The sequence below is a fragment of the Callithrix jacchus genome, chromosome 20, assembly GCF_049354715.1.
Source record: "Callithrix jacchus isolate 240 chromosome 20, calJac240_pri, whole genome shotgun sequence".
NCBI lineage: Eukaryota > Metazoa > Chordata > Mammalia > Primates > Cebidae > Callithrix > Callithrix jacchus.
This window is the reverse complement of record NC_133521.1, coordinates 7072407-7094257: the sequence shown is the minus strand read 5'-3', so window position 1 is coordinate 7094257 and position 21851 is coordinate 7072407. Positions and strand designations below refer to the sequence as shown.

General features: G+C 39.7%; 1 protein-coding gene across 32 annotated transcripts in view; it reads right to left on the bottom strand.

Moving 5' to 3' along the window:
- LOC128930265 (uncharacterized) overlaps positions 1-21851 on the bottom strand; it is a 54758-nt gene that overhangs the window by 15475 nt on the left and 17432 nt on the right. For 18 of the 32 annotated variants that reach the window (XR_013530153.1, XR_013530154.1, XR_013530151.1 and 15 more), the window contains 4 exons: positions 19100-19157; positions 14642-14745; positions 13545-13837; positions 11513-11628 (listed from right to left, as the gene is read on the bottom strand). Coding sequence is in view for 17 of the 32 variants with exons in the window: in XM_078357682.1 (XP_078213808.1) it covers positions 11513-11628; positions 13545-13577 (149 nt within the window). In the remaining 15 variants the exon portion in view is untranslated. Of the gene's footprint in view, positions 1-6518; positions 6544-11512; positions 11629-13544; positions 13838-14641; positions 14746-19099; positions 19158-21851 lie in introns of all 32 variants that reach the window. The other 14 variants (XR_013530159.1, XR_013530164.1, XM_078357692.1 and 11 more) reach the window with 5 other exon arrangements.

The following is a 21851-nucleotide window of genomic DNA, read 5'->3' as shown; positions in this document are numbered from 1 at the left end:
GAAGTCAGGCAAGAAAAAGAAATATAGCATATTCAATTAGGAAAAAAGGAAGTCAAATTGTCTCTATTTGCAGATGACATGATTGTATATTTAGAAGACCCCATCATCTCAGCCCAAAATCTGCTTAAGATGATAAACAACTTCAGCAAAGCATTAGGATACAAAATCAATGTGCAAAAATTACAAGCATTTCTGTACACCAATAACAGACAAACAGAGAGTGAAATAAGGAGTGAACTCTCGATAACAATTACCTCAAAGGAAATAAAACACCTAGGAATACAACTAACAAGGGATGTAAAGGACTTCTTCAAGGCTAACTACAAACCACTGCTCAAAGAAATAAGAGAGGACACAAACAGATGGAAAAACATTCCATGCTCATGGTTAGGAAGAATCAATATTGTGAAAATGGCCATACTGCCCCAAGTAATTTATAGATTCAATGCTATCCCCATCAAGCTACCATTAACTTTCTTCACAGAATTGGACAAAACCACCTTAAATTTCATATGGAACCAAAAAAGAGCTTGCATAGCCAAGACAATCCTAAACAAAAATCAAAACAAAACAAGAAAAAACAAAGCTGGAAGCATCATGTTACCTGACTTCAAACTACACTATAAAGCTACAGTAATCAATACAGCATGTTACTTGTACCAAAACAGAGATATAGACCAATGGAACAGAACAGAGGCCACATATCTACATCATCTGATCTTTGGCAAACCTGACAAAAACAACAATGGGGAAAGTTCCCTATTTAATAAATGGTGTTGGGAAAACTGGCTTGCCATATGCAGAAAGCTGAAACTGGATCCCTTCCTTACAACTTCTACAAAAGTTAGATCCAGATGGATTAAATATTTAATTATAAGACTTAACACCATAAAAACCCTAGAAGAATACCTAGGCAATACCATTCAGGACATAGGCATGGGCAATGACTTCATGACTGAAACAGCAAAAGCAATGGCAACAAAAGCCAAAATAGACAAATAGGGTCTAATTAAACCAAAGAGCTTCTACAAAGTAAAAGAAACAATCATTAGAGTGAACCAGCAACCATCATAATGGGAAAAAAATTTCTGCAATCTACCCATCTGACAAAGGGCTAATATCCAGAATCTACAAAGAACTTAAACAAATTTACATGGAAAAAACCAACAACCCCATCAAAAAGTAGGTGAAGGATATGAACAGACACTTCTTTTTTTTTTTTTTTTTTTTGAGACAGAGTTTTGCTCTTGTTACCCAGGCTGGAGTGCAATGGCGTGATCTCGGCTCACTGCAACCTCCGCCTTCTGGGTTAAGGCAATTCTCCTGCCTCAGCCTCCTGAGTAGCTGGGATTACAGACACGTGCCACCATGCCCAACTAATTTTTTGTATTTTTAGTAGAGACGGGGTTTTACCATGTTGACCAGGATGGTCTTGATCTCTTGACCTTGTGATCCACCCGCCTCGGCCTCCCAAAGTGCTGGGATTACAGGCTTGAGCCACTGCGCCCAGCGACACTTCTTAAAAGAAGACATTTATGCAGTCAACAAACATATGAATAAAAACTCATCATCACTGGTAATTAGAGAAATGCATAACAAAACCACACCAAGATACCATCTTATGCCAGTTAGAATGGCAATCATTAAAAAATCTGGAGACAACAGATGCTGGTGATGATGTGGAGAAATAGGAACACTGGGTGGTGAGGGTGTAAATTAGTTCAACCATTGTGGAAGACAGTGTAGTGATTCCTCAAGGATCTAGAACTAGAAATACCATTTGACCCAGCTATCCCATTACTGGGTATATACCCAAATAATTAGAAATCATTCTAGTGGGAAGACACATGCACACGTATGTTTATTATGACACTGATCACAATAGCAAAGACTTGGAACCAATCCAAACGTCCATCAATAATAGACTGGATAAAGAAATTTTGAGCCAAGTCAATTCTAAGCAAAAAGAACACAGCGGGGCGGGGGGGGGCATCACACTACCGGATTTCAAACTATACTACAAGGCTACAGTCATCAAAACAGCATGGTACTGGTACCAAAACAGAGATATAGACCAATGGAACAAAACAGAGGCATCGGAGGAAACACAACACATCTACAACTATACAATCTTTGATAAACCTGACAAAAACAAGCAATGGGGAAAGGATTCCCTGTTTAACAAATGGTGTTGGGAAAACTGGCTAGCCATGTGCAGAAAGCAGAAACTGGACCCCTTCCTGACACCTTACACTAAAATTAACTCCAGATGGATTAAAGACTTAAACATAAGACCTGGCATGATAAAAACCCTAGAAGGAAATCTAGGCAAAACTATCCAGGACATAGGAGTAGGCAAGGACTTCATGAACAAAACACCAAAAGCATTGGCAACAAAAGCCAAAATAGACAAATGGGACCTAATGAAACTCCACAGCTTCTGCACGGCAAAAGAAACAGTCACTAGAATGAATCGGCAACCAACAGAATGGAAAAAAAATTTTTGCAGTTTACCCATCTGACAAAGGGCAGTTTACCCATCTGACAAATATCCAGAATTTACAAAGAACTCAAACAGATTTACAGGAAAAAAACAAACAAGCCCATTCAAAAGTGGGCAAAGGATATGAACAGACACTTTACAAAAAAAGACATATATGAGGCCAACAATCATATGAAAAAATGCTCATCGTCACTGGTCATCAGAGAGATGCAAATCAAAACCACATTGAGATACCATTTCATGCCAGTTAGAATGGCGATCATTAAAAAATCTGGAGACAACAGATGCTGGAGAGGATGTGGAGAAAAAGGAACACTTTTACACTGTTGGTGGGAGTGTAAATTAGTTCAACCATTGTGGAAGACAGTGTGGCGATTCCTCAAGGCCTTAGAAATAGAAATTCCATTTGAACCAGCAATCCCATTACTGGGTATATATCCAAAGGACTATAAATCGTTCTACTATAAGGACACATGTACACGAATGTTCATTGCAGCACTGTTTACAATAGCAAAGACCTGGAATCAACCCAAATGCACATTGATAATAGACTGGATTGGAAAAATGTGGCACATATACACCATGGAATATTATGCAGCAATCAGAAATGATGAGTTTGTGTCGTTTGTAGGGACATGGATGAATCTGGAGAACATCATCCTCAGCAAACTGACACAAGAACAGAAAATGAAACACCGCGTATTCTCACTCATAGGCAGGTGATGAAAAATGAGAACACATGGACACAGGGAGGGGAGTACTAAACATTGGGGTCTATTGGGGGGAAAAGGGGAGGGCCAGTGGGAGGGGGAGGTGGGGAGGGATAGCCTTGGGAGAAATGCCAAATGTGGGTGAAGGGGAGAAAGGAAGCAAAACACACTGCCATGTGTGTACCTACACAACTGTCTTGCATGTTCTGCTCATGTACCCCAAAACCTAAAATGCAATAAAAAAATTTAAAAAAAAAGAAATTTTGGCATATATACACCATAGAATACTATGCAGCCATAAAAAAGGATGAGTTCATGTCCTTTGCAGGGACATGAATAAAGCTGGAAACCATCATTCTCAGCAAACTGACACAAGAACAGAAAACTTATAAATGGGTGTTGAACAATGAGCACATGTGGACACAAGGAGAGTAACGTCACACACCGGGGCCTGCTGGGGATGGGAGGGCTAGGGGAGAGACAGTAGGGGGTGGGAGGATAAGGGAGGGATAGCATTAGGAGAAATAGGTAATGTAGATGATGGGGCAATGGATGCAGCAAACCACCAAGGCACATGTATACCTATGTAACAAACCTGCACATTCTGCACATGTACTTCCGAACTTAAAAGTATAATAATAATAATAATAATAAAAGCTTTAGCCAGACTTATGAGGAAAAAAAGGGAGTTGACAGAAATTGCTAACAGCAGAACTGAGAGAAGTGGAATCACTGTACTGTTCCCAGATGCTAAAAATATAGAAACGGGGATGTGAAGAATTTATGCCAACAAATTCAAGAACTTAAATGAACAAATTCCTTGAAAGACACAAATTACCAGAGTTTACTCAAGAAGAAATAGATAACCTAATAGCCCTTTATCTGTTAATAAAATTGAGTTTGTAATAAAAAAAAACCCTTTCCAAAAAGAAAACTCCAGGCCAAATGGCTTCAGAGGAGAATTATTTCAAGTATTGAAGAAGAAATAATACCAATTCTACACAACTCTTCCATGAAATTGGAAAGGAAGGAATATTTTCCCATTTATTCTGTGAGGTCAGCATTGCCCTAATACTAAAACTGGACAAAGACACTATAAGCAAAGAAGACAGACCAATATCCTCATGAACCTAGAAAAATTCTAAACACAATTTTAGCAAATTGAATCCAACAATATGCAAAAAGTAATGTATTATGAACAAGTACAGTTTATCTCAGGAATGCAAAATTGGTTTAACACTCAAAAATCAATCAGCAATCAATATAATCCACTATATTGCTAAACTCTAAAACAAAACCATATGATCATCTTAATAGATGCAGAAAAGGCATCAGAATAAACCTAACATACCTTCCTGGAAAAGCTCTCAATAAAGTTAGAATTAGAGGGAACATCCTCAATATTACAAAGGGCATATACAAAAGAAAAAAACATCCAACTAATATCATACTTAGTGGTGTAATACTCAAGACTGAATACTTATTACTTAAGCCCAAATTTCCCTCCCTAAGATCAGAAACAAGACAAGAATGTCTGCTCTCACCACTTCTATTCAATGATGCACCAGAATTCCTAGCCAGGGGAATAAGTTAAGTAAAATAAATAAAAGATCAGATTGTACAGGAAGAAGTGAAGTTTTGTTTATTTACATATGACATGATTGTCAACATAGAAAATCCAATGAAGTGTAGAAAAATGCTGCAATAAATGACTTTAACAAGGTGCAGGGTACAAAATTATTCTATAAGCATTAGTTGTATTTCTATATGTTAAATGAATAATCAGAAAATGAAATTTTGAAAAAGATACCATTTACAACAGTGGCAAAATATATGAAATACTAAGAAATTACAGGAAATAACTGAGTTGGCATCTTTTTAAAAATCCAAACTACTTGGGCATAAAATCTTATATATTATTGTGAAATTTCAGAATCACAAAAATAAAGATCCTGAAAGTTTCCACAGGAGTAAACAGATCACCTCTAAAGAACTGCGAATCAGACTGACAAGAGACTTCTCAATGGCCAAAACATAATTAAGCTAGAGGAAAAGGTTAGGATAGTAATATTAAGTATCATCTGACACAGCAAAAATTGCATGTTGTTTTAAAGTGGCAAAGTAAAGGTGTAAGCATACTATTCATACATGTGGAGCCAGCCACCAGAAGGTCTATCAATAGAATGGGTTAAAACTGGCGCCTTTGGGAGTACAATGAGAGGAGAAAAAAGATGGGGTAGGAAATAAATTTAATACATAATCATTTAATAACCCTTTTAGTATTATGTGGTTGTTTTTTAACTATATGTATGATTTCAATGTATTTTTACAAAACACAGTGGGTGCATGGTAACATCAGAGTCCAGAACAAAAGAAATGGACCCTTGAGTAACATGGCTGCACTTTACATACGGCTGTGACTGTGTGCATTATAGCTAGTATCCTGCTGTTTTCTTCCCAATATAAGCTTCAATTCCTCTGGAGTCATTGTGCTGTCTCCCTCCTGCCACTTGCCCCATCTCTGTCTCTGTCTCCCTCTCTCATGGTGACAAAGAGCCTTGTTGCTCTGTGACTCTGATGGAACAGTGCTTATGTGTGAAGCCAAATAGTGTGGAGACAGATGGCCTGGCAAAGTATGTGCCCTGAATACACAGATGATGACCTCGTACCAACAAAAACAGACACCCAAAGTTCTGTATGTTTCATTCATTCTAAGTTGATGCATGATTTTAATCAGTAGGGCCCTGAGTCTCATAAAAAAAAGTTATTCCTTTTTCAATCTCTTTCTATTTATATTTCAATCTCTCAATTCTATTCATATCAAGGAGGATAATCTTAGTTTGGTAGGCTTTTAAACAAGAACTCTTGTTAAAAGATTTCATTCTCAGACCTCTGGCTCAGAGTATTTCGCTAATATTTGTTGTATTTGTGTTTACTTTATGGTTACTGTCTATTTTATATATGACAAGTGAAACTGGTTTTCCATCTATGGCTAGTGGCAAAGGTTAAATTTATCCTTTTAAATAAATTTACAAACAATAAGTAGGTAGTTTAAGAATATTAAGCAAACAATAGCATAGGAGGCAAGTTGTTAGGGCAACATTTGTCAAGATGGTTTGCAAATAACTGAAGTTTGGGGAACACCAAACTGGTAAAAGCCCTGTCCTGGCTGACCTTTTTCAAAATTTGTTTTTATTTATTTTATATGTGTATATTTAGGGGTGCGAGTGCAGATTGCTTACGTGTGTGTATTGTGTAGTGGTGAAGTCTGAGCTCTGGTGTACCCATCACCCGAACTGGCTTACCTTCTTCATAGGGCTCCTGGCAGGACTGTGAAACAGGAAGGGAAGAATGTCCTCATTTAGGTTGGACACTGGCAGCATTTTCTGGGCGAGAAACTCTGCATTTGCTCATGGTTTTTAATAATCACCCAATTACATGCAACTGTTTTGAGATATATCCCAATTTGAAGTGCACAATAAAACCTAGAATACAGCCTTGGGAGTTGTGGGCCCATAGTTTCTGAAAAGTAGATGGCAGGGAAACTGCTGAACTGTTTCTTTTCCTTCCCAATTACAAAAAAAAAAAAACCCCACCAAAACATAAAAATGAAAAAACCCTCCCACGTTTAATGAATGTGCTCACCCTCTCCACATATGCATTGCCCCAAACTTCAATCCATATAAATTTGTGAAAGAAAAGATTCGGATCAAAGCTGATTATCATCCCAGGCTGCTGAAAATGGATTTTAGTAGCGATTACCACTCCCTCCCCACATGAGGCTCCCCTACAACCGAGGGATGGACAGCAAGGAGTCAGCACTGAGTCTCAGCTCCAAACCTCAAATGAATCTGGTTATTTTTCTAATAATAAGTTTAAAGTGATAACTGCAGCATATTTACAAGGAAATTTGGAGGGAAAAAAAGAGTAAGATTGAAAAAAATTAATCTATGTCAAAAACAATGGTGACAAAGGCACCATAAATAAATTGAAAAGACAAGCCATAGTATGGAAGACTAACATATGGAACACATACATACAGTGTGTATATGTATATATATGTGTGTGTGTGAGTGTGTGTGTATTCATATGTATATGTGTGGGTACGTATATATATACATGTATACACACAAAACTTCTACAAATTAATTAGACAAATTAATAACCCAATATAAAAATGGTCAAAGTGTTTGAATAAGCAAATAATAGGGAGGAAACACCAATAGCCAATAAACATATGACAAGTGGTTCAATCTCATTAGTAAGAAGAGAAATGTACATTAACTCCGTTTTGGAGAGCCATTTGACTCTATCTAAAATGTGCATATTCTGTAACCCAGAAATTCCATCGGTAGTATAAACCTAGAGAGGCACTCATGTGCATAAGATGTCATGCACCACAGTGGCATTTTTAATAGTGAAAAACTGGAACTCAATTGCCCCTGAATAGGAGAAAAGCTACATAAATTACAGCACAGGCACAACATGAAATGTTATGAAACAATGAAGTAGGTCTATATGAATTAACAGGGAAAGATCTTAAAGAAATATTAGCAAAAAGCCAGCTACAGACACATTCGATTTTATACCTAAATAGGGGAAAAAGCCTTTTCAAAACAATGCTCTCTAGTTGCTTAGTGCTATAGATTCACACTATTGTGCTTAAATGTATAAAAAATATTTCAGAGGATTCAGACTAACCTGGCAATTGTTACTGGGAGGGACGAGGATCTTAGGGAGAGGAGGGCTTATAGGAACTTGTACGGTGGTAGGGGTCCAAGGTGATTTTTAACTTATCTATAATGCTTTGATGTTTTCAAGGAGTTGATATTTATGTATTACTTGAGTAATTTAAATAATACTTCAGTAATTTATATAATGAAACAAAAAGTTGATTAAAAAAACAACACTAATGATCTAAGAAGGACTGAGAGAAGTGGACAGAGAAATTAGCCCAGCAGCATAGGGTCTGTCTGTTAGTTTACCGAAATTCGTGAGAACATGAGTTGTCATAAATTCATCATGTGGAAGGCCTTTCACGATGGGGTCCCCTCCTATTTGTAAGCGAATTGACTCTGTGACTGTCCAAGGCTCACAGGCTCCTGGGGCCCATCCCTCCCTCAACAGGAGAAAGGATTGAGACCTCACTAATAAGACTCAAAGCTACAGTCTAAGAACCCTTGGTCAGAAGGAACTGAAGAAGAAAATAGTACACATGCAGTGTAAAGGAATCTTTGTCTGCGGCTGTATTAAATTGTTATATCCACATATTGCACGTTAGCAGCCAAAATGAAGCTCCCTAATGTGGTCTCATGGCAATAATACTGTAAAACAATACAAATTGGTAATAACTCGCCAGTTTCTCAAGGTGGAGGTCTGGAATTGACAATGCTTTTCTCAAAAACCACAACTTGGTAAAAGGCACAGCTATTAGAAAACAGATTCTCTTCCTAAATGCCTTGAAATCATGTCCTTTTTAATTGCCCAGAATTCATGTCACTTGTGTGAAAAGCTATAAACATACACAATCATAAAAACACACTTAGACATCCTGAACAAAATCAATGCCATATTATTTTAGTTTATTATTCCTTGTAGAATTCACACGGGTCTTCCTACTTTGATATTTATTTATACCAAAGAAGCAAAAGAACATAAATGCCACACTTGGGACAGCACTAATGCTAGAATTGAGTAGAATACATATAGCTTCCACCTTAATTTAAAAAACTAAAGCAGTCTTTACAAATCAACCTCACATAATATAGGACAAAGCTGAAGGTCACTGTATTATTCATTTTAAAAGGCACTGATAAGGATTAAAATTAAGGTTCATGAGGTTTGAAGGACTGTTAGCTTGCATAAATGGCTTCTTCCTTCCTAACAGGGGATGATAGAGGGGGTGTGAGGGGGGGTTGATGATAAATAGTACAAAAAAGGATATACTTTTTTCTTCCCCCCTGGGCTTTGTTATTCATCTCTTATTGGAACTCCTAAGCTCTTTATTCAAGAGGTCCTCTGCTATTCACAACTTTGCTGCTCTTATGAAAAATTAATGATTGCTTTCTCTTTAACAGAAAACTGCCTTATTTTGCAGAAGATTAACAAAGAGGATGCAGTGCAGAAGTGACTCCCTCAGCAGGAGAAGCTTCTCTCACACCAACCCATTTATGGCTGGGGGAAAATACCCCGTTAGTTCAAGGATAGCAAATAAATAGATGCTGTGCAGCCTGGTACAGATGGCAGAACAAGGACTACATCCGTCATAAAAGGGATGTGCCAATGAAAACAGCCTGCCCCCAACAGCAGTCTGACCCCACGCCCTGCTCGCTGACTCCTTTATGCAGGCACCGAGTGCCATGCTGCGTTTGCAAGCTATTGTTCAGCAGGCGGATTTTCTGCTTGGGGTTAACAGGTGAGAGCAGTGATCCCATATGCAACAGCAAGAGCAAAATAGAGAGAATGCTTTTAGTTAAGCTGCCAATGCTCAGCAAACACTTCTGAAAATATCACAGCTCAATATTGCATCATTCATGAATGGAAGGGCTGCAGGGTGGGTGGGGAGCGGGGTGCTTGTTTCAAAATGATTTACCAAGGTAAGGAGAGAGTGCAGAAATGCAAACATAAAATATTGTGGCTTATGTTCGGTCCTATGCATGCATCTGTTTTCATTTTAACATCTAGTTGTGGCCATCAAAGATTTCTGGTGAAATTCCACTTTCACTATTTAAAGTCCCACATTGTTACATGATTTCACATGTTAATTTCACTCAGTCTTTCATGACCACATGTCTGCTAGAGTCCCTAAAGCCAGAGAGGTTATATTAATTAATAGTTTGTTAGTAAGGGACCAAGCCTCAAACTCAGCTCTTCCCACTCTGAGCCCAGCACTCCGGGGAAGCTGTGAAGGGGCATTCACACGCCCTGATCCTGGCATCCAGCCAGCCAGGAGCTGCGGGCAGAACACATGAAAAATGCTTGGAAAGAACAAAGGGACCTGATTCCCTCACACCTGTTAAAATGGCTATTATAAAAAACGACTGCGCTATGGCACTCCAGCCTGGCGACAGAGTAAGACTTTGTCTCAAAAAAAAAAAAAAAAAAAAAAAAAAAAGGTAGTTTTGTATTGATCAGTTGTGCTGGGCACTGTCTGTAGCTCATCTATTTTTTGGTGTCACTAATGGCATATGAAATGACAGTTAGAGACGTCAGCTGCTCTTTGACTTGAATATACTTTCCAGAGAGCATTAAATCTACAGTGTTTCTCCTCATTTGTTAGAATCTTAAGGTAGTTGAGGGACAATGACTGCGGGCCTTGTAGTGTGTTTTCTCTATGCCAAGCACTGCTGCAGGACCCTCTGAGGCGTTACCACTCAGTTCATCTTCACAGCAGTCCCATAACACTTGCAATGCTATTTTATAGATACCCCATTTTGCAGATTAAGAAACTAAGAAACAAAAAATTAAAGTGGCTGACCTAAGGTTTCCAGCTAATAGGTGGGAAGGCTGGGATTCAAAGCGGGTAGACTGCCTCTAGTCTGCTATGATTTCTGTCTAAAGACAGATGATATCTAAAATAATTTTTAAACATATGACATCATTTTCAGCATAATTATAGATAGCAGACCCAAATAACCAGAAAAATCCAGGAAAAAGAGCCATTAATAAATACTTTCAAAGTGTGCAAAGAAGAGAAAAATCCATTTTTGCTATATAAGCTCTTACAAGGATTTTACTACTGTCAACATTTTATTGTTAGATATCAAAAAATCATTACCCCCACAACAAAACATTCACAATGATATAAAAATGGACTTTGCTCCTTAAGGAAATGCTATAAATATGCACAAGAAAGTATTTTTCTCTGAGAAATGGCAATCAGCCAATAATTCAGCATGTCACATATGAGTCTCCTCCCTTTTCCTAGAATTTAATACATGATGATTTAACAAGGCTTGTAATCAGTTCAACAAGAATGAGAAAAGAAATTTTAGAAGCCACTATTAAATCTAAAATTTTAAACTTCTACATGACAAAATAAATCATAAGAAGGTTAAAAGACAAGCTGTACATAGGGAGCAAATATTTCCAACATGCTCAGTAAGAGAAGATTGCTAACCAGAAATGATAAAGAACTCCTACAAATCAGTAAGACGAGCAACTCGAAAGAAAGCAGCATAATTAATAGGTTCAAGGATTTCACTGAAAAGGAAATTCAAATGGCCAATGAACATGGAAGGATGTTGAACTTCACTAGCAATCAGGGAAACTCCAAATAGAACCACAATAAGCTACTTACTTCAGATGGACAAAATTTTTAAGTTGTTTGGTATCAGATGTTTCTCTCAGTGTGGGGAAATGAGCGTGTTCATATGCTGCTGGTGGGTGTCCAAGCCGGAAGTGCTTCGCAAGTACCTGGTAATATCAAAGATGAGTGAAGCCTATAATCTTAACATTATCTGCGCAGAGAAATATTTGCACAGACGCACTGGGGGATATGTACGAGGACATTCACTGTAACATGATGGGAAATAATGAAAAACTGACACAACCTAAATATCCGCCAGCAAGAAATGAATAAACTGTGGTGTGTGCCTAGAAATTAATAATTATAGAATGACTCTGGATGTAAATCTATCAAAATGCACACAGCTCAGAAATGACAAGTGGAAAGATGGTGCACAACAACACACAGTGTGATATCATTTATAGAAATGTTTTCTAAAAAATTCCCACATCAACAATATCATGTACTTTTAAGTATATGTGAATATACATGTAAAAGTTTACAAAATGCACTGAAAGCATACACACCAAGTTCAGAATAGTATCTATTTCTAGAGAATAAGGAGAGTTACTGTGATTAAAGTGATAGACAAGGTGGGGGAGGGTTAAGTCAATAATATGCTTTTTTTTAAAAAAAGGGGAGAATTAATTCACATAGTTTAAAAAATATTATATACAAAGGAAAAAAGACTGACTCAAATATGACCGTGATTAATTCCTGTTGGTGAAGATTTCTTGGATTGTTCTTTCCTCTTCTTTTTAAAAAAGTTTTATAAATTTAAAATTTTCCAAAATAAAAAAGTACAATAAAAAATCAATAGAAATAGAACTTGTAAATTTCAGCTAAATCTGCAATGTCATGCCCTACTTCTTATGATTAGATTTTCTTTACTTTTATCTTACACACCTATGCCCCTAAGTAAGGACAAATTAGAGTCAGAACACTTTGGTTGTCCTCTATTTCTTTCAATAAAAAGGAACATAATGTATTTGGAAAACTGTTTTTGGTCTGACAGTGCTTTAAAATTAGAGAGGCATATGTTTCATAGATTATGGATGGCACCATTTAGAAGACTTCACATTCATGGGTGGCAGCCAAAATCCCATAAAGATGTTGTATCTTTGGATTTAAATAACCGTTGCAACTAAGAGTTAAATAACTGTGCCACTCTTCTGGTCATATTTAAAAAGCATAATAGTATAGTGGTTTAGAGCTGAGCTGTTTAATACAGTCACAATGTGTTCTCATTTAAATTGAAATGAATTAAAACTAAATACAATTTAAACTGAGTTCGTGGCTGACAATGTGTTCTCATTTAAATTGAAATGAATTAAACTAAATACAATTAAAAACAGAGTTCACGGTCAGGCACAGTAGCTCACACCTGTAATTCCAGCACTTTAGAAGGCTGAAGAGGGCTGATAAACTTGACATTGGGAGTTCAAGACCAGCCTGGCCAACATGGTGAAACCCTGTCTCTACTAAAAATACACACACAAAGAAAAAAAATAGCTGAATATGGTGGTGCATAGCTGTAATCTCAGCTACCTGGGAGGCTGAGGCATGAGAATCACTTGAGCCTGGGAGGCGGAGGTTGCAGTGAGCTAAGATAGTGCCACTGCACTCCAGCCTGAGCAACAGAGCAAGACTTTGTTTTTTAAAAAAAAAGTTCCTCAGTTGAACTAGACACATGTCAAATCCTCAGTAGCTATTTGTGGCTAGAGGTGACCATATTGGACAGCACAGATACAGAACATTTCCTTCATCACTGAAAGTTCTATTGGACAGCACTGGCTTAAAGCCTGGAGTCTAGAGGCAAGCTCCCTGGATCCTGGTCCCAACTCTACCATTTGTGAACTACCTGGTTGAAAGCAATTTTCAAATCCATGTGTCGGCTTCATCTCTAATATCAGGAAAATTGTGAAACCATCCTCACTGGGTTGTTGTAGGGATTAAAGGACTTAATTGACATATACAAAGCTTATATTAACAAAATAAACATCATATAAACCACAAGCGCTGATTATATCTGCCAGGTGTCTACCTGATGGAAGGAAGTACCATCCGCCCTCATCATCTCTTACTTCCAAGGCCATCAACACATGGCAGAGGAAGAAGCAATGGTCTGGTCATGGTGAGAAGATCCTTGCTCTTCTGGGCCTGATGGCTCCTGTACTGAGAACAAACCACAGGGCCCAGAGCGGGGGAGACAGAGACAACGGTGAGGAGGCCACTGTAATAATCTTAGCAGCAGGTGATGTCCCTGGGCCATGATGGTGGCTGGGCCACTGAGAAGCGGTCAGGTTTTGGAGTTGAAGTTATATCCTGACGGACCAGCTGTGGCATATGAGAGAGAGGAGTGAGAATCTGCAGGTTATCTATTCAACTCTTGTTCACTGTCCTTATTTAGTACTTAGATCCAGAAGCCCAATACAAAGACTTGCATTTGTCACTACGAGGTCGTTGCCAGGATATGCCAAGTAAGAATGACACAGAGGAGAAAAGTATGTCAACATATTTTCTTATATAAAAAGGGAAGTGATAAATCATATATTTAAATGGTTACGTACAGGAAAAGAGAGGGAAGTGAGGGGATGCTAGACTTCGAATAGCTCGTTTTGTGGTTTCGACTTTGCAATCATGTAAATATTTTTATAATGATAAAATTAAATTATGTTTAAAAAGAAATTATTAAAAATTTAAAGAAAAAGCAAGTGAGCCCAACTATATAAACAGTTGGTGGTATAGCTACACACAGAGGAACTACTCTAAGTAATTCTATAACATGATAATTTGACAGTACATCCTTGGTGGGATATATCTGAAAGACAAAGAAAAAACTGAACTCTTTTCACCAGCCATATTGTTATCACAATTTCTGTATAATTACTCTGAGGGTGATTGTGTGTCATGTGGGATACAGCAAATCAGTAATTACACGGAAGTTATTTACAATCAGGATTTTCAGCGTAGGAGAAGGGATATGTTTACAGGTGTGATGTCCATGAAGTGAAGTAAAAACAAGGTTGTCCTGAATTTGAATTGGACATGTCAGATTGGATTAATCTTTTTGTTTAAAAATTTGTGTTTTCTTTGTCCACTGTCAATAATAACCAGCCCAGAAGCAATGAGCACACTTACCGCTCAGAATGTGGTCTCTAAATAACAGTTCCCATTGAAGAAACCAGGAATCCTAAGAGAAATGGCTGATTCCCGGTCTGGGGTAGGATACATACAAGATGCACCTGGAACATACCAGAAAGCAAGGAAGCTATCAAAGACAATTAGGGCCATGTCAGAAGTAGTCCAGAGCTGACTTGATTGGGCTCCAACTGGTCAAAGACTGAACAATTTAAATATTGATAAATATGATAACTGCAATCACCATATAAAACATATTTGACACACGAACTCTTAATAATATTAATTATAAAATTAACAAGTACACATTCATTCATCACCTTTGGAAGATGCCAGGAAACACCACATTATTTGAAAACTGGTACGTATAGGGAAAAATAAAGCACATATCCTACCTATTCTGTCTGAACTATACCCCAAGGGAGCCAAATGAAGGAAGAGGAAAATTTTCTCTTTACAGAACACTTAAGTTGACGAATGAGAAAAACGATAGAATATTTGTTACAGGTTGCTGTTTTTACAAAATGTAATTAATGAACATATATAGGCAATAATCATCAATAGCTGTTAATGTCACAAAAATAAAGATTACAAGACATTATGAACTTTCTGATGGAGGTATAAAATACTATGAAACAATCTTGCTGTCCCCTTCCAAAGGCAACAAAACAAGGAAACCCCTGTGTCTGATAAAGCCAATTCCCAGCAAATAGAGGAGACACAGAAACAGGTTTACAGCACTGGAAAGAAGCAATCAGAGAATTTCTGACACTTTATAAAACAAACATCCAGGTTTCTTTAACACAGTAACAATGCTAATAACAACAACTAAAATAGGAAAATGAGTGAGGGAGAAAGAGGGAAGGGCAAAGAGGGGAGAGGAGGGGCAGGGGAGACACGATGGGGGATTTAAAGAGACTTAAGGAACATAGCAATGAATCAATATACACGAACAATTTAGATCCCAATTCAAACAAACAAACAACAAAAAATAAAATAATTGGAAAAAAGAAGACAAGCAGGAAACTGTAAACACTAAATGTATACCTGGTGATATAAAGCCATATTATTAATTTTTCATTAGTTCTTCATTAATATTTTTAGGTGTGGTATTATATGGGGTTTTTTGTTTTGTTTTTGAGATGGAGTCCCACTCTGTCACCCAGGCTGGACTGCAGTGGCGTGATCTTGGCTCACCACAACCTCTGCCTCCTGGGTTCAAGAGATTCTTCTGCCTCAACCTTTCGAGTAGCTGGGATTACAAGCACCCACCACCATGCCCGATTAATTTTTTTGTATTTTTGAGTAGAGATGAGGTTTGACCATGTTGGCCAGGCTGGTCTCAAACTCCTGACCTCAGGTGATCCACCTACCTTGGCCTCCCAAAGTGCTGGGATTACAGGTGTGAGCCACCCGGCCCAGCCTATGGTTATGTTTTTTAAAGAGTCTTTTTATTTTTGAGATGGGGCTGGAATATTTACAGATGAAATTATGAAATGTCTTGGATTTGTTTCCAAATAATTCACTATGTGTGTAAGGGTGGGCAGGGGGAAGAGGCAGGTAAGAGTATAAAGAAAAAAAATGGACTCAGGAGTTGATAGTTATTGAAGTCAGATAACGGTATGTAAATATTTTTCCTTATAATTTTGTTCCTGCTGTGGTAACTGCCTACTCTGATTAGGATTCCTCCTGGATCCCTCCCCTCCTCTCTCACCCGCACATCCAATCCTTCGGCAGGTCCAGAAAACTCAACATTTAGAGCATGTCCTAGGCCTTCTCCACTCCCTTCTGTCAGCTGCTACCCTAGCCTCAGTTGGACCATATCGGTAACCTCTAACCAGACTTCCTGCCCCATTCCTGTCACAAGGAACAAAGCAAGTGTAAAGGGAATAACTTCATTTGAACTTGAAGGGTGAGAAGTTTGCCAAATCATCTGGGGTGGAGGCATTCCAGGCAGGGGGACATGATGGTGTCTATCAGCACCACGTGGTTGGTATGGAGAGGGCAAGCAGCTCCATGTGACTAGAGTTCAAGAAGCAATGAGACATAAGGCTGGACAGCAAGACACAGGATGAGGAACAAAATGCCACGTTATGTTTCCCTGTTAATCCAAGGACAATAGCCAGTCATTGGGGAATTATCTACAGAAACTGACGTGGTAAGATTGGCACATTCAAGAAAGAGCTCTGGGGGCAATTCAGGGGAGGTTGGGTTGGAGGTTCCTGAATTTGGAACTCAGAGGCCAATTAGCAGATTACTGCAATCCTTCAGGCGAGACAAAATAAGTGACTGCACTAGCATGATGGCAGCAGGAATGGAGGTGGGCAAGATATTTGTTTGGCAAATCAGTGGGATTTGGTGGTTGATAGGCTGTGCCATCAGCAAGCCAGGAATCTAGCTCTTGGTGGGTTGTAGAGTCATGAACTGGGGTATTGCAATGAGAAAGAGATCAGAGTTTTTAGGGGAAGGCATATAATGAGTTAAGTACTGCATATATTGGTTGGTAGGAAATCCGGGTGGAGGTGTCCAGCAGGCAGCTGAGTATTTGAGTCAGGCTGAGGACGAGGATCTACATGACAAACATTTATTTTTATACACAGCATGTAGTCCAAAGGAAGATATTAAAAGAAACTGATTTTAGCAAATTCCACAGCAGAACTGCAACAACAAAAAAGCAATTTTAAGTCGTAAGTGTGGAAGCACTTGAATAGTTTTAAAAGTAGGCACCTGAGCTAGTGTTTTAACAATCTTTCAACTTCCTTCACACCTTCTTTACTCTGTTCCTACTTTCTGTTCTCTCTCTTCCTTCTTTCCCCTCTTTATGCATTTTATTTTTTATTATTTTATATTTCATTTATGATTTTATTTACTTTTAAGAGATGAAGTCTCATTCTGTTACCCAGGCTGGAGTGCAGTGTTTTGATCGAAGCTCACTGCAGCCAAGTGCTCCTGGGCTTAAGTGATCCTCCCACCTCAGCCTCCCGAATAGCTGGGACCATGACAGGCTAGCTCTTGTATTTTCTGTAGAAACAGGGCCTTGTTATGTTGCCCAGGCTGGTCTTGAACTACTGGCCTCAAGTGATCCTCTTGCCTTGGCCTCCCAAAGTGCTGGGATTAAAGGCCTGAGCCACCAGACCTCTTTCTGTATTTAAGATAATATTTATGGAAGAGTTTACCATGTACCAGATGTGGTGCAGCAGACATAACGATGAATAAAACCTGGATCCGAATACAATGGATTTGGCATATGCCCTCACGGACTTCAGTCGTATAGGAAAGACAGACATTAAACAAATGCTCAAAAATAATTGCTTAATTATCGACTGCTGGAAATCTGAAGGACAGGTGCATGGCAAAGCTATCCACACACGGGACCTTAAGGAAGGTTTCACTCATAAAGTGTTGATTTAACAGAGAATGATGAATAGGAAATTTTACTAATTGAAGGGGATTGGAAGAGCCTTCCAGGTAGACTTAGCATGTGCAAGAGCCCAGGGGCAGGGGAAAGCAACTGAGAACCGGAAGAAGGCCAATGGGACTTGGGGGTTGGAGACAAAGGGGAACTTATTATAAATGAGTTAGAGAGGCAAGTGGGGTCAGCCCACGCAAGACCTTCTAGGCTCTAGGAAGTGTTGTCTTTCTTGAATGGTAAATAGGAAGCTATTGAACAATTTTAAGTAAGGAGTTATACAATCAGATTTGCATTTTAAAAATGTAACTCTGCTGTGTAAAGAACTGATGGGAGGCCTTCAGAATGGATGATGGGAAACCAACTGCGGTAACCTAGGAGAGATGATGGAGTCATTCCACAGTGTGAGTGTGTGTGTGTGTGTGTGTGTGTGTGTGTGTGTGTGTGTGTGTGTTTGAGATGGAGTCTTTCTCTGTTGCGCAGGCTGGAGCGCAGTGGTGCGATCTCAGCTCACTGCAACCTCTACCTCCCTGTTTTATGTAATTCTCCACCTCAGCCTCCCGAGTAGCTGGGACTACAGGCGTGTGCCGCCACACCCAGCTAATTTTTTGTATTATTAGTAGGGATGGGGTTTCACCATCTTGGCCGGGCTGGTCTTGAATTCCTGACCTCGTGATCCATCCACCTCGGCCCCCCAAAGCGCTGTGATTACAGGTGTGTGTCACCACATCCGGCTGTGTGTGTGTGTGTGTGTGTTTAAGGAGGTAACATCTGTGGTGAATAGGCTATGGGTGAGAGAGCCGGCTGCCAAGGGTGGGCATTTGTATTCGTCCAGCATGGATATTTGCCATAGTTGTAATGAAGACAGAGGTTTGGGGTCTTGTAGGAAAGCTATGGAAAAGAAGGATGGAGGAACTCAGTCAAATGGCTATTTGTGTCATCCTGGAACAACTTCCTTGCCCTCCAGGAACTTCGAATCTGCTCAGATGAGCCTGGTACACAAAAGCCAGCTCATTAACACTACTTGCGATCAGAAGAGGGATACTGACACCATGTGATCCAGGAGTCAAGAGAAGAGCCAGGGTGGGCCAGGTCAGGGAGTTCTTTCTGAAAGACAAAGCACAGAAAAGCAGCTTTCAAAATCCTTGCAACACATCCCTAAAATCCATATAGAAAACTGTGTTTGGTGCAACACTGGAAACAAGCATTTCTTATGCTCACATTAAATATCAATTATATTCATTTCATGACACTCTAACAAAAGCATATATATTCTGCTCTTGGCAAAGAATTGGTGTCTACAAATGTCAAAAATCATACCTAGAAATTTCAGATATTTATTATTAGTTGATTCCTTCACCTTTAAAAAATATAAGACAGCAAGTTCCTATTTTAGCAGGAGAGTGGTAAATCAGAAATGAACAATTAATCCTTAAGTAAACAGAAGTGGCTCTGGAGTCCCCTGGAAGTGGCTGTCCTGGGACACCACCCAAGTTTCCAGCTTTGCAAATGGGTTTTGTTCTCCCAGACTGAGACACGGTGTACTTTCTGTCTTGGGCTTGAAGACCCACGGGCTGCCTGGACCTTGAAGGAGAAGTAAATACTGTTCCAAGACCACATCCTCAGCCATCCCTGAGGACACACTTGTAATCATGTGGTTAGAAAAATCTTTTTCTGCCGTATTGTTAATATTGAGGGGGGACCAAGGGAAGTGGGCACACAGAAAGGGTGACTTTTGCCCTTTCCTGTGTCCTTCTCCATCATTTGCATCTAAAAAATAATTCTATTATTGTAATTTTTAAAAAGGAGAAATGGATATTCTTTTACCTAAATAACACATGATTACAATTCTCATAGTTAGGGTTTATGAGAAAACAATGTTTCCATATTCTGTAATGGAACCCAACATCCATGCAAAGACAAAGGATGAAGCTTTCTCTTCAGTATGCTTTTTCAAAGTAAATGGTTATTTTAGCACAAGTTACCAGATGCTTTGAAAGGATCAGGGGTTACAGTGCCTGAATCCTTGGGGAGACCCACAGCTGCTAGTAATTGTATGGGGTTCAATTTCATGACCATTCTTCCATGTGCCTTATTTAGGAGGGTAGATATTAATGAAGAGGAGGCAGAGATGAGCAGCAGGGAATCTCGTGTGCTGACACAAATCCTGGAGAATTTCTACACGGAGACTTGCAAAGAGAGATTCTTGACACTGTGTTTGTGCAGGTCACATGCCACATCCTCTTTTCCCAAGCCCAGGAAGGAAAACCATGACTTTTTGGCTGGCATTTGCTAACCTTTAATGGTACAAATTGTTGAGCCATATGATAGAGCATTCTAAACAGCAAATGAGGGGGGGAAATAGCAGTTTGTTAAATTCAATAGGAGAAGGACACTTTGAGATCACATCGATCTTCTGGGCTCAGGTTCTTAAAATGTGAAGTGACATCCCCAAAGGAGATATTGAATAAAGTGAATAGAAAAATGTTAGTGACATATTGATAAAGTCTCATAGGCAGCTTGTCTTCTACTTGGTCCTCCAGATCCACTCTCTGCCCCTCTACAACATGCTCTGTGCTCATTTAGAGGACTAAGGGCTCCCTGGCCCTCTGGCTTCCACACAGGGCTTTTGAAAAGCCCCCGTAGGGGACCGTAGGGAAGGAAGAAAGAATTGGAGTACTTAACTCCCTACTGAGGAGTTGCCCTGGCTGGCTGTGTCTTTCTAATGCAGTCTTGGCTCCTGCCAGGGACCTCTCCACACATAAAACCTTGTGTTTGTCTCCAGGTCTGGTAAGCACCCTTCCCCTTGCCTCTTCAGGCCTGGGGTGGTAAAAGCTCTCCAGTGCTACTGGCCCTGGAGTGCAGCTGTTCCTGGTGGCTTCCCTGCATCCTGCCCATCCTTTGTAAATGTTCGCTTTATTCAATTATCCTCCAGTCACTCAATTTGAGTATGCCATGGTTTTCCTGCTAAGTCTCAGACATACCATTAAAGGAAGCTCTTAACCAGGGTTCTGGTGTTCTGAAAGTTCTAGTGGACATCTGTCATTCTTTTTGCACCTTCTATCACCCTTGCCCCTCATCTGCAGCGCCACCCAGTAACTGAGCTGAATCTGGGGATTTCTCACCTCATGAGTTTGTTTGCATGAATTTATCAGTGGGGTAGGGACAGGATCTCACTCTGTTGCCCAGGCTGGAGTGCAGTGGCACCATCACAGCTCACTGCAGCCTTGACCTTCTGGGCTCAAGTGATCCTCCTGCTTCAGCCTCCCCAGTAGCTCGGACCACAGGTGCACACCACCATGCCTGGATAATTTTTGTACTTTTTTCTTTCAGTAGAAATGGGGGTCTCACTGTGTTGTCCATGCTGGTCTTGAAATCCTGGCCGTAAGTGATCCCCTTGCTTCGGCCTCCCAAAGTGCTGGGATTACAGGTGTGAGCCACCATGGCCATGCCCAGTACCTCATGAGTATTGATGGGGGGCAGCGACCAACAACTCCACAGAAGCCAGATGCTTGCTTTCCCAGCCTCCCTTGCAGCTAGGGCTCAGACATGTGATCCAGGCTCAGTCAATCAGATAGTGTTGACTTTTGGCATGACATGGGGTGAGGAGGGGCTGTGGGGAATCCATTTGGGTTGGGGTGGCAGCTGCACTGGGAGCCACATTCCTATTCAGAGGGAGCAGCAGAGTCTGGCATCAGGCTTGGGGTATGGGAGATGCAGCCAGAGTCTGCACCCAGCAGCAGTGGGAGAATGGGTTCTCTGTGGAGAGTCTTTGTATTGCTCCTTCCTCTGGGGCCACCA